The sequence below is a fragment of the Dipodomys spectabilis genome, unplaced genomic scaffold, assembly GCF_019054845.1.
Source record: "Dipodomys spectabilis isolate Male_0828 unplaced genomic scaffold, ASM1905484v1 ptg000043l, whole genome shotgun sequence".
Lineage (NCBI taxonomy): Eukaryota > Metazoa > Chordata > Mammalia > Rodentia > Heteromyidae > Dipodomys > Dipodomys spectabilis.
Window position 1 is genome coordinate 29,819,851 of NW_024870720.1, and position 13,567 is coordinate 29,833,417.

Here is a 13,567-nt window from a genome sequence, read left to right on the forward strand (position 1 = left end):
TGATTGCTCCAAGCACAGAACTGAATGAACTCTGCCATACTTGTGGGTTTACTGGTTCATGTTATAAAGACAGACAACAATCCAGCAGCTACAAACTTTGCTCACAGAATTGTTTAAAGATTCATGTAAAAAATAAAAAAGTTGTCTTCCCAGACTTAAATTCAGGAGCCACTCAGGTGCTGACATCAGTTCAAGAATTGTGCAAAATGAATGACAGTTCCCTGCCCCCCCCCACATAAAAAATGCAAACACTTAAGAGCTGCCTTTCTTTCCTCTGAAAATTGCAGTATCCTTACTTCAGGTTTACTTGCCATTTATAGAATCTCAAATGCTTTTAAAAATGTCATTAAAAATGTACATCAAGTTGATGACTTTTCCAAGCACATTCACAGGTACCAAGAGGAAAGTCAACTGGAGATTTAAGTACCTGACTTCCTCCTTCCCTCTGCTTCCCAAACACACAAGACTCCCGCCCACAGAAAATACAAAAGTTGTTAACTGAAGAACAAGATAAATAATTGGCCTCGATTTTACTGATTTTAACGATACTGCAATTTTTATACATTCCAATGATTTTTTTCAACATTTTGCAGCTGTTTGGCTTTGCAGCACAGCAATCATAAACTATACTGTACAAAATTACCAGCAAGACTGGAATGATGTATTAATAGAAGGCACCATCATGCTTATTACATTACCAGAGAACAAAAATACAGGAAAGACAATTTTCACTGTACACAGCTTAAAGGAAAAGGGGGAGGAGGAGTATGTTGAGGAGCCAGCCATCCCTGTACTGAAGAGGGGCAGGTAGAAAACTCTTTAAGATTTGGAGCTACGAAATCTGGTCTAATGTTCAAGACCATAGCATTTGAAGTTCTGATTTTTGTTATTTAGTTCGTAACTAAATGATTTCCTTCTGGAATATAATTGTAGTCTTGTTAAGGTATATGTGTACACACGCTGGTTGCACAGCAAGCAGATAAAATGCCCTCATCTTTCACAACTATTCTCTACTCAAAAAGATGAAGAAAGATTTTTTTTTCCCTGTTGCCTCCTGTTGCAGATGTCAATGTTAATGAGTTCAGAGTACCCAATAGTGCATTTTGATGAGTGCATAACAAGTTTCTGTTGGTTTGTATTTTGGGGGGAAGCCAAGAAAAAAGGCAAGGTTCTCCAATTGCACAAATTGCACTATTTGTGTTTCCAACATTAATAGGCAGAAACAGTAACACTTAAACAAAATGTGCAGCAGAGAATATTTTTACACTCAAAGGACCTGAATTCAGTGGGCATGTCCTTTTAAGTTCATTTTGTTGTAGATACTTTAAGATATGGTCATTTCTCAGTCCTTAATTCTTCAAGTCTAGATTTATAAATTAACAATGTGAATCCTGTTGTGAAATTGGGGAAATAATGTCCACCTCAATTTAACTGATAACCAAAGATGCTTTTCACATCAAAGAAATGATCAAAAAGGCTGTGTCACATTCCAAAGCCAAAAAAAATTAACAAGAATGCAAACACGATGAGTAATGTACCACTGCCAAGACTTTGCCAACAGTGGAGCTTCAACGACGCTGTCCTGTGAAGCGGCCTTCCATTTGCCCGGCTCCTCTTCCAGAGCCAAGTTTCTGTGCCATGCCACCTCTTGGAGGTGGTCCTCTTCCATCACGGTCACGCATCATTCCACCACCCACAATTCCACGTGGGCCACCAGGACCTCGATCACTGCGCCTAATATCTCTGCGGTCGTCACCACCACCTCTGGTTTCTCGTTCTCTTGCAGCCCTTGTTTTCTTCTCTTCCACATTCAAACGTACCTCTCCTCGAAACATAATTGGCTTTAAAAGAGAAAAACATCAACATGAACAGTTAGAAAACCTTAAGAAATAAGAACATTTTGATGAATCTCTTAATGTTATCTTTCCAACCTTCAACACAAATAAAATTTAAAATGATCCACACTTGACTTTTAATATTAGTAAATCTTTATTCTTTGCATAAATACCATTCCCCTCCACAATGAACTATTTTTAGCTTTACCACTAAAAAAAATTTTCTATGGTTTTTAAAAATGTACCATTATTATTATATACAACAGAAATAGTAAGGTCTTTGAGTTATGCCCTTTACATCACTTACTTTTGCAATTAAGATTCTCTGAACTGGTTCAGAGTCATCAAAAACCACAAAACCAAAATTTGGAAGCTTTCCCCCAACACCCTTGGTATTGATGCGAAGTTCCACAACGTTTCCAAAACCTGTGAAAATATACATTACACCAAGTGTTAAATATTTTAACAATTCAGAACTCTGATGACTTTAATTGTTCAGGATGAATAACTTTAATGTCCTGGATCCATTTGAAAACAAAGTTGTGAACTGCTACATCCAGTAACAACATACATTAACTTATGTAGGCCACCACCTCAGAAATCAAGCAACTGATCAGAATATTTGTTTTGCTTTCATTATTTTTTTCGTCAGTTGTGGGGCTTGAACTCTGGGCCTGGATGCTGTCCCTGAGCTCTTCCTAGAGCTGTATCAATTAAGCTACAGTGCCACTTCTGGTTCTCAGCCTCCTGAGTAGCTAGGATTACAGGCGTGAGCCACCGGTGCCAGGCTATCTTTCATTATATTAATCCCTACCTAAAAGGAAGTTACCTGCCAAGTTTTAGAAAGACAACTTATCTCCATCTAATCTTCAGTTCTACTTGCCAAAGTAGTCCTATTCCCCAGTTTAAGACTGATTCATTCAGCCTTTTACAGAAATCTCTCCTGAGCTAGATTAGGCCAACATTGGGAAATAATTTGTCATTTATTTCCTTCTGACCAATTAAAGTGGTACTGGTAGGGCACAGAAAATAAAGAGATAAACATATTTAAAAATTGGTTCTATACTACTCCTGCTTAATACAAGATAAATTTTAAAGCTTCATATAAAAACAAACCACTTACTCATAAAAAATTCTTTCAGTTCATTTTCATCAATATCATGTGGCAAGTTACCAACAAAAAGTTGATGACTGTCTGGGTAGCGGATTATTCTACGGTTGTCCGAGTCGTTCTGCTCCATATCTCCTCTGCCTGAGAACAGGAATAAATAACACCATATAAAAAATAATTCAAAGCTGAACTCACCAATCTGAACAGAGGGGCAGGGCTTGATGCATTAGGAAATAGTCTGCCTATATGCTTACCAGATAGTTTGGCTGATGGTGCACGCACCCTTTTGCAAAATTTTGCCTTGCTGAGACAAAAAAGTAATTCAAAGTAATGAATGGTTAAAAAAAAAAAAAAATACTGATATGTTTTACTTTAATAAGGACAGATGAACTGGAAGTGGCTAGTAGGTTGTCAAAAAATAAGGCTGTGGTCTCTTCTGGACCTGTCTTATAAAAGTCGGTATAGACTGGGCACCGGTGGGCTTATAATCCTACCTACTCAGGAGGCTTGAGATCTGAGGATCACAGTTCAAAGCCAGCCCAGGCAGAAAATTCCGTGAGACTCTGATCTCCAATAAACTACTAAAAAACCACAAGTGGCGCTGTGGCTCAAGAGGTAGAACGCTCTCCTTGAGCTGAAGAGCACAAGGACAGCACCCAAGCCCAGAGTTCAAGCCCCATGACTGACAAAAAAAATAATTAAAAGTCGGTATAGGTAACCCTCTTTACCCAAACTGCTACCATCATCCAGGTGCCAAGTAGGCTTCAACTACTAAATATTTGTTTAGCCTCTTGAAACTCAAAAACTAGATTATCTTTTTAACACTATAACCAATCAGACAAACCAGCAAATTTAACAATATCAATCTCATGTTGTAGTTTTTAGGATACACTCACATATGAATGTTACTGATTCTCCTCCAAAACACAGGCAGCATAATAATGTAAGATAGGCACCACATAAAAAAAAAGTTTTCTTTACTGAATGGCATACAAGGTCTTACACATGATCACAAACACAGTCAGTGGCAAAGCTAGAAAAGAATTCCAGCTTCTGTGACTTCTAGTTTAGAAAAACTATGGGGTTTTTTTGGTATAGTGAAATCCTGAAATTTGTTGTATATTACTTCCTATATCCTTTTTTTTTTTTTTTTTTTTTTTTTGGTTCGGTCATGGGGCTTGAACTCTGGGCCTGGGCACTCTCCCTGCGCTCTTCAGCTCAAGGCAAGCACTCTACCTCTTGAGCCACAGCGCCACTTCCGGTTTTCTAGTTTTTTATTAGAGATAAGAGTCTCACGGACTTTCCTGCCCAGGCTGGCTTTCAACTGTTATCCTCAGATCTCAGTCTCCTGAGAGCTAGGATTACAGGCATGAGCCACCGGCGCTCCGCTCCCATATCTTCTTGAAAGCAATTTGAACAGAATTCAAGTGAAAGTACTCCATAAATTAGCTTAACAATGTAAGTCAACTTAATATTGTGGCAACTTAATGCATAAGATCAAAATAAGAAAGGTCTGCCAGGAGCCAATGGCTCACATCTGTAATCCTAGCTTCTCAGGAGACTGAGGTCTCAGGATCACAGTTCAAAGCCAACCAAGGCAGGAAAGTCCTCCTTGAGACTCTTATCTTCAATTGACCACCAGAAAGCTACAAGTGGTATTGTGGTTCAAGTGGTCTAGAGTGCTAGCCTGAGCAAAAGAGCTCAGTGACAGTGCCTAGGCCTTGAGTTCAAACTCCAAGACCAACCCAAAAAAGGGGGGGATCTTATCTGTAAAAAGAATACTATGTAGGTTATAGACAGCTCAGACTTAGAACTAGTGACAATAACCAAATAAAATGTCTCCATCTTTTATGCCTTTAAAATACATGTCAATATGGCGTATCAACAAATCTCCTGATGCAGCTGTTCTGCTCCATAACTGTCTTTTCAGCATGTTGCTCACATCTCAAACATTTGAGGATGCTGCAAAGATCTGTTTATAAACCAGTATAGTTTTGTGAAGTTTAGTCTCTTCCAATTTTCCAAGTGCTAAATGCTAAAGGCTTATAAAGGAGCTACCAACTCACCTGGTCTTGGTCCTCTAGGAGGGAAACCAGGTCGCTCCCTAGGCCGCTGTTCACGGACTCGTGGTGGCTGAGATTGAACTTCTGGTTTAGCTTCAACTCTTGGCTAGAATACAAGGGGAAAAGCACATTATAAAACATTCTACAGAAAAAAACAAAATGACTATCAGCAAGTCATTAGCAGGGATAACAAATTTTAAGTTTACAATGTTTCTTAACAAAATTCTATATATGTGAATTTTTAAAAATATTCTGTACCAATATAGGACTGTAGGGTAGGTTTTATTTTCCCATTAAAGGCTCTATAATTCACTATAAACTGCTCTTAATAATCTCATTTTCATTAAAGTTGCACCTATAGTGAAATAGCATAAAAGGTATTGCTACAAAAGAAAAAAACCACAAAAATGCAAGATGAGCCACTGCACATAAACAAAATTAAAAACTATCTTAGAAAAAAAAGAATAAAAGACACATAATTTCTAGTTTGCTGTCCTTCAGATGTTATGCGCTCAGTTTTATCTCCTAACCCAACCCCATAATCTCAAAATTATTATCTTAATAATTCGAAGTATATAAGAGTATTCTACCTCTAGGTTTGAAAGCATATAAAGTGAAGTTCCTATGTGGCATCTCAAATAGTTGAGAAAATCCTTTAAATTCCTATTATTTCTACTTACATTTTCTACTTACAAGAAAGATGTACATTTATTTAAAGTATTGACCCCAACAATTTTCCTTAACTGTGAGCGGGTAGATGAGAATAACTGAATAGTTTGGTCTGCCAAACTGTACTAATACAACACATAATTACTTTCAAACAAAATATTATTATGTATGTCTGCTAATATGTTATTCTTTAGTAGAGCAGTATTTTCAGTGTTTCCAACCTTTCCAGGCTTCTAATAAGACAAAATGAATGAATCAATCTTCAATGATTGGGAGAGGTGGGAGGACAGACAACAGTAGGACACAGAGAACATGTCCTTGAAGGAAAGAGCTAGTAAACCTATTTCTCTTTGTGTGTGTCCGTGTGCGCATGAGCACGCACACACAAACTCGGCACTCACACACATGTAAACCAGTAAAAAGGCTTGAACTCGGGCTTGGTGCTATTAGCCCTGAACTTGTTTGTTCCAGACTAGCTTTCTATCACTTGAGCCACCACTCTACTTTTGGCTTTTTGGTGATTAATTGGAGATAAGGATCTCAAGGATTTCCCTGCCCAGGCTGGCTGCAATCTCAATCTTCAAATCTCAGTCTCCAGGGTAGCTAGGCTATATTATAGGCATGACCCACCAGCACCCAGCAGTAAACTTAGTCTTTGTAAGTAATAAATCATCTCTAAAAGGTTTAATGGCTCAAACTCAATTATTACTAATATAGCTGAGATATTTTAACTTATAAGAATAAATAAATCTGGACCAAAAAGTATAGGTCCTTAAAAAAACAAAGACCATTTATTGTCAACAATTTCAACCAGTGTAACCTAAAATCTATCAAATGTTCAATGTTATACTTGCAGTTTAACAAAATTGCCTGCAATATAAATGTCCCATTCTCACTTAAGATGAAATTGTTTCCCATGTCATAGAATTCTGCTAGTTTATTGTTTTTGTTTTTGGGTCCAGTCGTGGGGCTTGAACTCTGGACCTGGGCGTTGTCCCTCAGCTCTTCGGCTCAAGGCTAGCGCTCTACCACTTGAGCCACAGCACCACTTCTGGCTTTTTTTTTCTTTTTGCTTATATGGTGCTGGGGAATTGAACCCAGGGCCTCATGCATGCAAGGTAAGCACTCAACCACTGAGCCACCATCCCAGCCCAAATTCTGCTAGTTTAAAAATGAATTTTGCCCAGCACTGGTGGCTCACACCTGTAATCCTAGCCTATAATCTCGGGAGGCTGAGATATGAGGATTGCAGTTCAAAGCCCTAGGCAGGGGGGGAAAAAAAAACCTATGAGCTTTCTCTATTGAGCAAAAACCTCGGACAGGGCAGGACTCAGGCCCTATGTTCAAGCCCCAGTACTGGCAACCACTCCCAAAAAATACATGAACACATATACACATATATGTAGTATATTATTTAGATGAACCCATACATATGTAATTTAAAATAACCAAAAAACTGCTGAATATGTATGTCTAAGAGCACAGTTTCTTTGGCTGATGCAAAAAGGAATAGGGTTTTTATAGGAATGTACACAAATATCAGACTACCTTCTTTGTTTGTAGTGTATATGCATGCCCTAGTACTGGGGCTTCAGATCAGAGCCTCACTCTTTCCCTCAGCATTTTTACTTGTGGCTAGCTCCACACCACTTCCAGTTTCAACTTTTTGCTGATTAATAGGAGATAGCTATTTCATAGTTTTGTCTTTCTGGGCTGGCTTTGAACTGTGTTCCTCGGATCTCCGTCTCCTAAGTAGGAGTATAGGCATGAACCTGTGGTGCCTCCTCACCTTGAGGGTGTCTGTCATAGGGCTTGAACTAAGAGCCTGGGTGCTATCTGTAAGTTCTTTCACTTAAAGTTAGTACTCTACCACTTTAAACCACAGAGCCATTTCCAGTTTTCTGAGTAGCTAGGATTACAGGTATGCACCCTGGCACTCAGCAAATTTTTATTAGTTTTCTGAGCCAAAACATGTAGGAGAATATTGTCTGAAAGGAGACCTAATGACAGCCCCTAGACCTCTGCTATATGAATTTGTAGGTTGATGCTACAGAATTGACACAAAAGTTGATACCTTTTGAGAATGGCAATTATTTAGAAATTTTAAGTAAGTCTAAAAGTGTACCATACTTCAACAAGAAAATGAATAGAAGCACTATTACACAGCTTAATAAAGCTAGTATATTATGTGACTGTAACGCCTCTGTACATCACCTTTATAATAACAATTTAAAAATTAAAAATAAAGCTAGTACATAACTGGGAATTTTTTAAAATTGCAACTATAACTTATACTTTAAAATTAAAAAAAAAAAAAAACCCTTAGAACCAACTCAAATTTTAACAAAGAACTTGAGGGACCTGATCTTGACAAATTTATGTTCTTTTTTTTTTTTTTTTTTTTTGGGGGGGGGGGGGGTGTCAGTTGTGGGGCTAGAACTCTGGGCCTGAGCACAGTCCCTGAGATCTTCAGCTCAAGGCGAGAGCTCTACCACTGGAGCCTCAATGCTCCAGTTTTCTGGTGGTTAACTGGAGAAGAGTCTCACAGACTTTCCTGCCTGGGCTGGCGGTGAATCGCGATCCTCAGATCTGAGCCTCCTGAATAGCTAGGATTACGTAAAAGCATGAACCACCAGTGCCTGGCTCAAATTTATATTCTTTACAGAACAATTATCAAAATAAACTATAAAGTCTTAAGAATTCACAATCAGATAAAGAATTTCTAACACCTTACAAATAATTCGTAACATTCTTTAGAAACCTCATTTTTCTAAGTCTGATGATGCCACTACATAAAAAATGTAAGACCAAAAAGCTATCAATGTTTCCTTCACTAACTGGTAAAAGTCCACTAAGCCAGGCCCAATGACTCACAGTATTCTAAACAAATTAAAATTAATTCATCTAACCAGCAAGTTTATTTTAACCTCATGACAAATCCCACAAATGAATGTCAAACAGAATATGAAGTAAAAATGAAACTTTCAAATAGTAATAAAAGCAGGTAAACAAATTACGAACAAATCTCTCAATAAACAAGGTATTTAAAAATGAGCTCATTTCCAGACAAAAACTACTTTATTGAGAAATAACTTACCTACATCTACATTAATGCCTACCAATAACCTAGAATTAGAATCCTGTTTAAATAAATAACCTATTAATGTGTAAGGAAACAAATGCTTTTCAAAAGTTAGCAAAATAAACTTTCAAAAGAGTTATTCAACCAAGTAGAAATATCATGAATTTATTCTAAATACAATAAAGAGATCAGAAAGTTCCTTGAAAGTTTACTACAAAGATTTTAAATTTCATTTTCTTAAGGAGTGGAGTGGGATATACAAACTACTTTCCTAGAATTTTAAAAGTAACTCAAAAAATACTTGTAACTTAAGATACAAATACTTATTTTCCCAGATAAGAGGCTACTTAATGTATAGCTTAGTCATGCATTTAATGTAGTACATTTTTTGATGTTGACTAAATACAGGTAGACATATATATTACCCTCCACCAAACACTAAAGAAATGTGTAGGTTTGCACTCAGAAGTGTTCTATATAACTATATAAATGCAAAAGCCGGATCTAAATTTTGACAGTCTGACCATGAATGAGTTATTCTAGGCCTCAATCTTCCTCTTTTTTTTTTTTTTTTTTGCTTATGTGGTGCTGAGGAATCAAACCCAGGGCCTCATGCAAGGTAAGCGCTCTGCCACTGAGCCACCTTCCCAGCCCTATCAATCTTCCTATCTCTAAATGGAATATTAACAGTCCCCACAGGAACTCATACAGGGTGGTTTTAAGGAACCAATGAGAATGACTATCAGTATGTAGGCACAATGCCTGGCACACAAAAGGCTTAATAACCATTAGCTATTTAACTTTTTAAAATAAATGCCATCTTTTTTTTTTAATGAAATAGCAATCCAAAACTGATAGGAAATCAAGATTTCAAAAGGAAAGCCATGAAAGTCAGTAATCATGTCTCTGGATAGTTGAAAAGCACTAATGACACTACACAAGCAAATTTTCTTACTTAAAATGAAACTAGTTTGTAATCTAAGGTAATCACACTCATTAAAATACCTGACAAAAACAGGCATTATATCACCATGCACTCTGTTCTGATTATAATGTATACAATAACCAGGACTCTATGTAGTAATTACTTTTGAAACCTCAATGTATTACTAGTTTCAGAGCATGCAAAAGATGTATTCACTACCATATTAAGTGTAAATTTAAATGAAATGAAGTTTAACTCAAAAGGTAGAGAAAAAGTATTGGATACCCTTTATGCCAAGAAACTTACTTAAAATTTAATCTAAACTATATCTAACATTGTAAATAGCCAGTGCCATATTTTCACATTCTTGGAAAGCTCTGTAATGGGTTAAGATGACAAACAGACAAAAAGCAGAATACTGGAATGGTAAGTTAAGGTGAACACTACAGTCATAAGTTGGTACAGGCTTCAACTAAATGGTACAAACCACTTATGGACAGAGCTTAGGCAATGTATGTATATATATATATATGTATATTTTTATGTATTTTTTAAAGTTTTCTATTAAAAAATTAAACGAATTCATTACAATGCCACACTATGTTGTGCCTCTACAAATTTCTTACCTAAGATACTTTTGCTAAATAAAATGTAGATTTAAAAAAATACTTTTGTTATTTTAAGAAGCCTTTTAAATGTCAATGTTATATATTGGTAAAACCAACTTAATCTGTATTTCACACACCCAAACCCCAAATACCACCTATGTAGATGATGAATGGAGATTTGGCATTTAAAGTGGGTGCACTGACATTTAAGACAAGTTTTATATGTTTAATCCACAATTTCTGATTGATTCATTTCAAAAAGTATTTTTAAAAAATAAGCAATTGGCAATGTAACAAGGATACAATCCAATGTGTTCACAGATTGGTTACCTGTGAGACTGGTGCTTTAACATGGGGTGGAATTCCAGAGGAAGAAACAGTACCACTAGGAGGCAGGTTTTTACTGGTCACTGAAGCCCAGGAGAAAGCCTGCAGGAAATGCAACAAACCTAGACTACTAATCATGGAAAACCACCAACATTCCTACAGGGAAACTTCCAAATATATATATTTTCGTTCATTTCTAAACTATTGCTCTATACTAGAAGACTCCTACAAGAGAGGCACACATACACATGCCAGTCTATGTGCCAGCTTTCAAAATCTCATTATGCAAGGTTTTAACTTTTGTCTGAACTACTAAATAAAAACCACAAGCAAGTTCCTACATACTCTAGGTAAATGAGCAAGTGGCTAACAAAACCACTAACAACTGCACATCTAGAGAAACCTGAACCTGACAGAACCAATTTTTTCACCTTTTCGGGAAAAGTAAGGTGTGTGATGGTGTTAAGGAGAAAGGGGAAGGATAGAAAAGAACAGAGAATAGTTGGAAACTTTAACAGACATTCACCAATTGACAAGGAATCTCTTTCTCTCACTACCCCAATATATTTTAACTGTCTAATTCACCAAGGTAAAATACACTATGGGTGTCACTCATCTTTACAAGATAGCTTATTTCATGTTTTAAGGAAACTGATCAGATTTAAATCACAAAATAGGTAATCTCTTAGATTCCATGATTCCTGGTACATCACAGGGGGTGAGCAACTCAACTGACAGCCTTATACACAGACTTGAGTGATGTAAGTTACTATGCATTGCATATACAAAGAATAATTTAATTTATAAATTTCACTCTTAAGGGTATTTATTTGGGGATAGGATAACAAAAACAATTCCAGTTGCTTTCATATAAATAAGTATAAAAAAGTACACTTTAATGTAAAGCAATTTAATATAGCAAATGTTTCATTAATGTCACCAAATACAGAAGTCTGAAAACTTCCTTTGATCTAACCTTTGGTGGTTCCTGTGGCAGAGAAACAGGTTCTGTTGAGGGAGGAGGAGTAGTCGACTTCTCCTCCAATTCTTCTAAGGTCTTCTCCTCCACTTGTGGTTTTAGCTCCTCAGTCTTTGTTTCAGTTTCTGGTTCTGGTTCAGGTTCATGAGAGGATTCTTCCAAAGGCTCCTCTATGCCATTACTACAATAAAGTATTTAGTCCCATTTTAAGTGTAAGTAAAATGATTGACTAAAACCAGATTAAAATGGGCACAGCCAGTTATGTGTCAATAATCTATGTTTGTTGTTTGTCGTGCTAAGAATAGAACTCAGGACCTGCTTGCTGTGCACATGTCTAGGCCAAGTGCTCTACCACCAAGCAACACCTGTATACAACCCCATATTAAAAATGGATTACAAAGAACACTAATTTTAATGCCGTGTTGGCCCCCAAATTCGGCATTATCAGTAGTAGTTATTTTGTTACAAATCATGTAAATTTAATTATGTAAAACAAAAATGTTCCAAAAAACTGATATCACAGGCAATTAAACACTAGATAATAGGTAGCTCTATCAAAATCTCCCTCTAAAAAAAAAATCTACCTCTAATGGCTGAAAGTTTAATGATACTCAATGCACATGAAGCCTTGGGTTCAATCCTCAGCAATCTATAAAAAAAACTAATCCTTTTTTGTTAGAAGCATGGCACAAGTGGTAGAACACCTGCCCAGTAAGCAGTAGGGCCTGAAATCAATCGTCAGTAATACTAGCTGTTTGAACAAAAACTGCTTTGCAACTACCATAGTTGAGTGCGAACGTAACCCTGCAAACACTATTCTTACGTCACAGGGTGAGCTTCATAGTAACCACTATTAGCACTTTCTTGCACAGGTTCAGGAGATGGTTGCCTTTCTTCTTGCTCTTCTTCTACTTCATCCTCTGATTCTGATAAACATAAAACATCACATCTTTCTTAAAGAAAATTTAAATAATTTGTCTTTTCCTTCAGTAATACTAGGTCCTGAACTCGGGGCCTTTCACTTGTTAAGTAGGCACTCTACTATTTGAACCAGTGACAACCCATAATTTCTAGTATACATATTTTCCATATATTTAAATGTTTTTGTTGTTGTTTTTACAGAGACATTCAACTGCAATATTCCCTGGTTTCTGAAATACCACAAGAGAACAAGCAGGACCAAGTTTTTACTATACTCTTATTAGTAAAATGAAAAGTTAGGAACGATAATCTAGTTTCCTTTGTCAAGTCTTTGTAACAGAGGTACAATGGTAAGGAGAAGGAAAACATACAAATAAATATCAATTAAAAAAAAAAAAATCAAGTAATTAGCCAGGCCCAGCAGCTCACAGGAGGCTGAGATCTGGGGATCACTGTTTAAAGCCAGCCAGGGCAGGAAAAGTCCATGAGACTCTTTAACCACCCAAAAGCTGGAAATGGAGCCAAGGCTTAAAGTGGTAGAGCACTGACCTTGACTGAGTATAAAAGCTCAGGGACAGTACCAGGTCCTGAGTTCAAGCCCAGTAGTACAGAAAAACAAATAAGTAACTGTAATTTACACGATAGTTATAAAATAGACAGCTATCCAAAGTACATTTATGGGGGAAAAGAAAAATTAAACTTTGTAGTAACTTAATTCTGTTGTGATAAAAGTGCCTTTTTTTAGGGGGGTGGGGCGGTCGTGGGGCTTGAACTCTATGCCTAGGCGCTGTCCTGAAGCTTCAGCTCAAGGCTAGCACTTTACCACTTGAGCAACAGTGCCACTTCTGGTATTTTCTGTTTATGTAGTGCTGAGGCATCAATCCCAGGGCCTCATGCATGCGAGACAAGCACTCTACCACTGAACCACCTTCCCAGCCCCATAAAAGTGCTTTTAAGTATAGGATCCAAAAATTTTCTACAACAGGCACCAATCTCTTTATCATAGAATGGGAAACAATTTTTCCTTCTCAGACTAATCTGTACCTA

At 36.9% G+C, this 13,567-nt stretch overlaps 1 protein-coding gene across 2 annotated transcripts in view; it reads right to left on the minus strand.

The window, feature by feature from the left end:
- Positions 1-1,258: 1,258 nt before the first annotated feature.
- G3bp2 (G3BP stress granule assembly factor 2) overlaps positions 1,259-13,567 on the minus strand; it is a 34,752-nt gene continuing 22,443 nt past the window's right edge. Inside the window, exons 6-12 of one of the 2 annotated variants that reach the window (XM_042678461.1) lie at positions 12,423-12,525; positions 11,597-11,780; positions 10,624-10,722; positions 5,013-5,115; positions 2,959-3,087; positions 2,143-2,261; positions 1,259-1,841 (exon numbers count right to left, since the gene is read on the minus strand). In XM_042678461.1, the coding sequence (XP_042534395.1) occupies positions 1,569-1,841; positions 2,143-2,261; positions 2,959-3,087; positions 5,013-5,115; positions 10,624-10,722; positions 11,597-11,780; positions 12,423-12,525 (1,010 nt within the window). In that variant the 3' untranslated portion in view covers positions 1,259-1,568. The remainder of the gene's footprint in view (positions 1,842-2,142; positions 2,262-2,958; positions 3,088-5,012; positions 5,116-10,623; positions 10,723-11,596; positions 11,781-12,422; positions 12,526-13,567) is intronic. The other variant, XM_042678462.1, reaches the window with a different exon arrangement.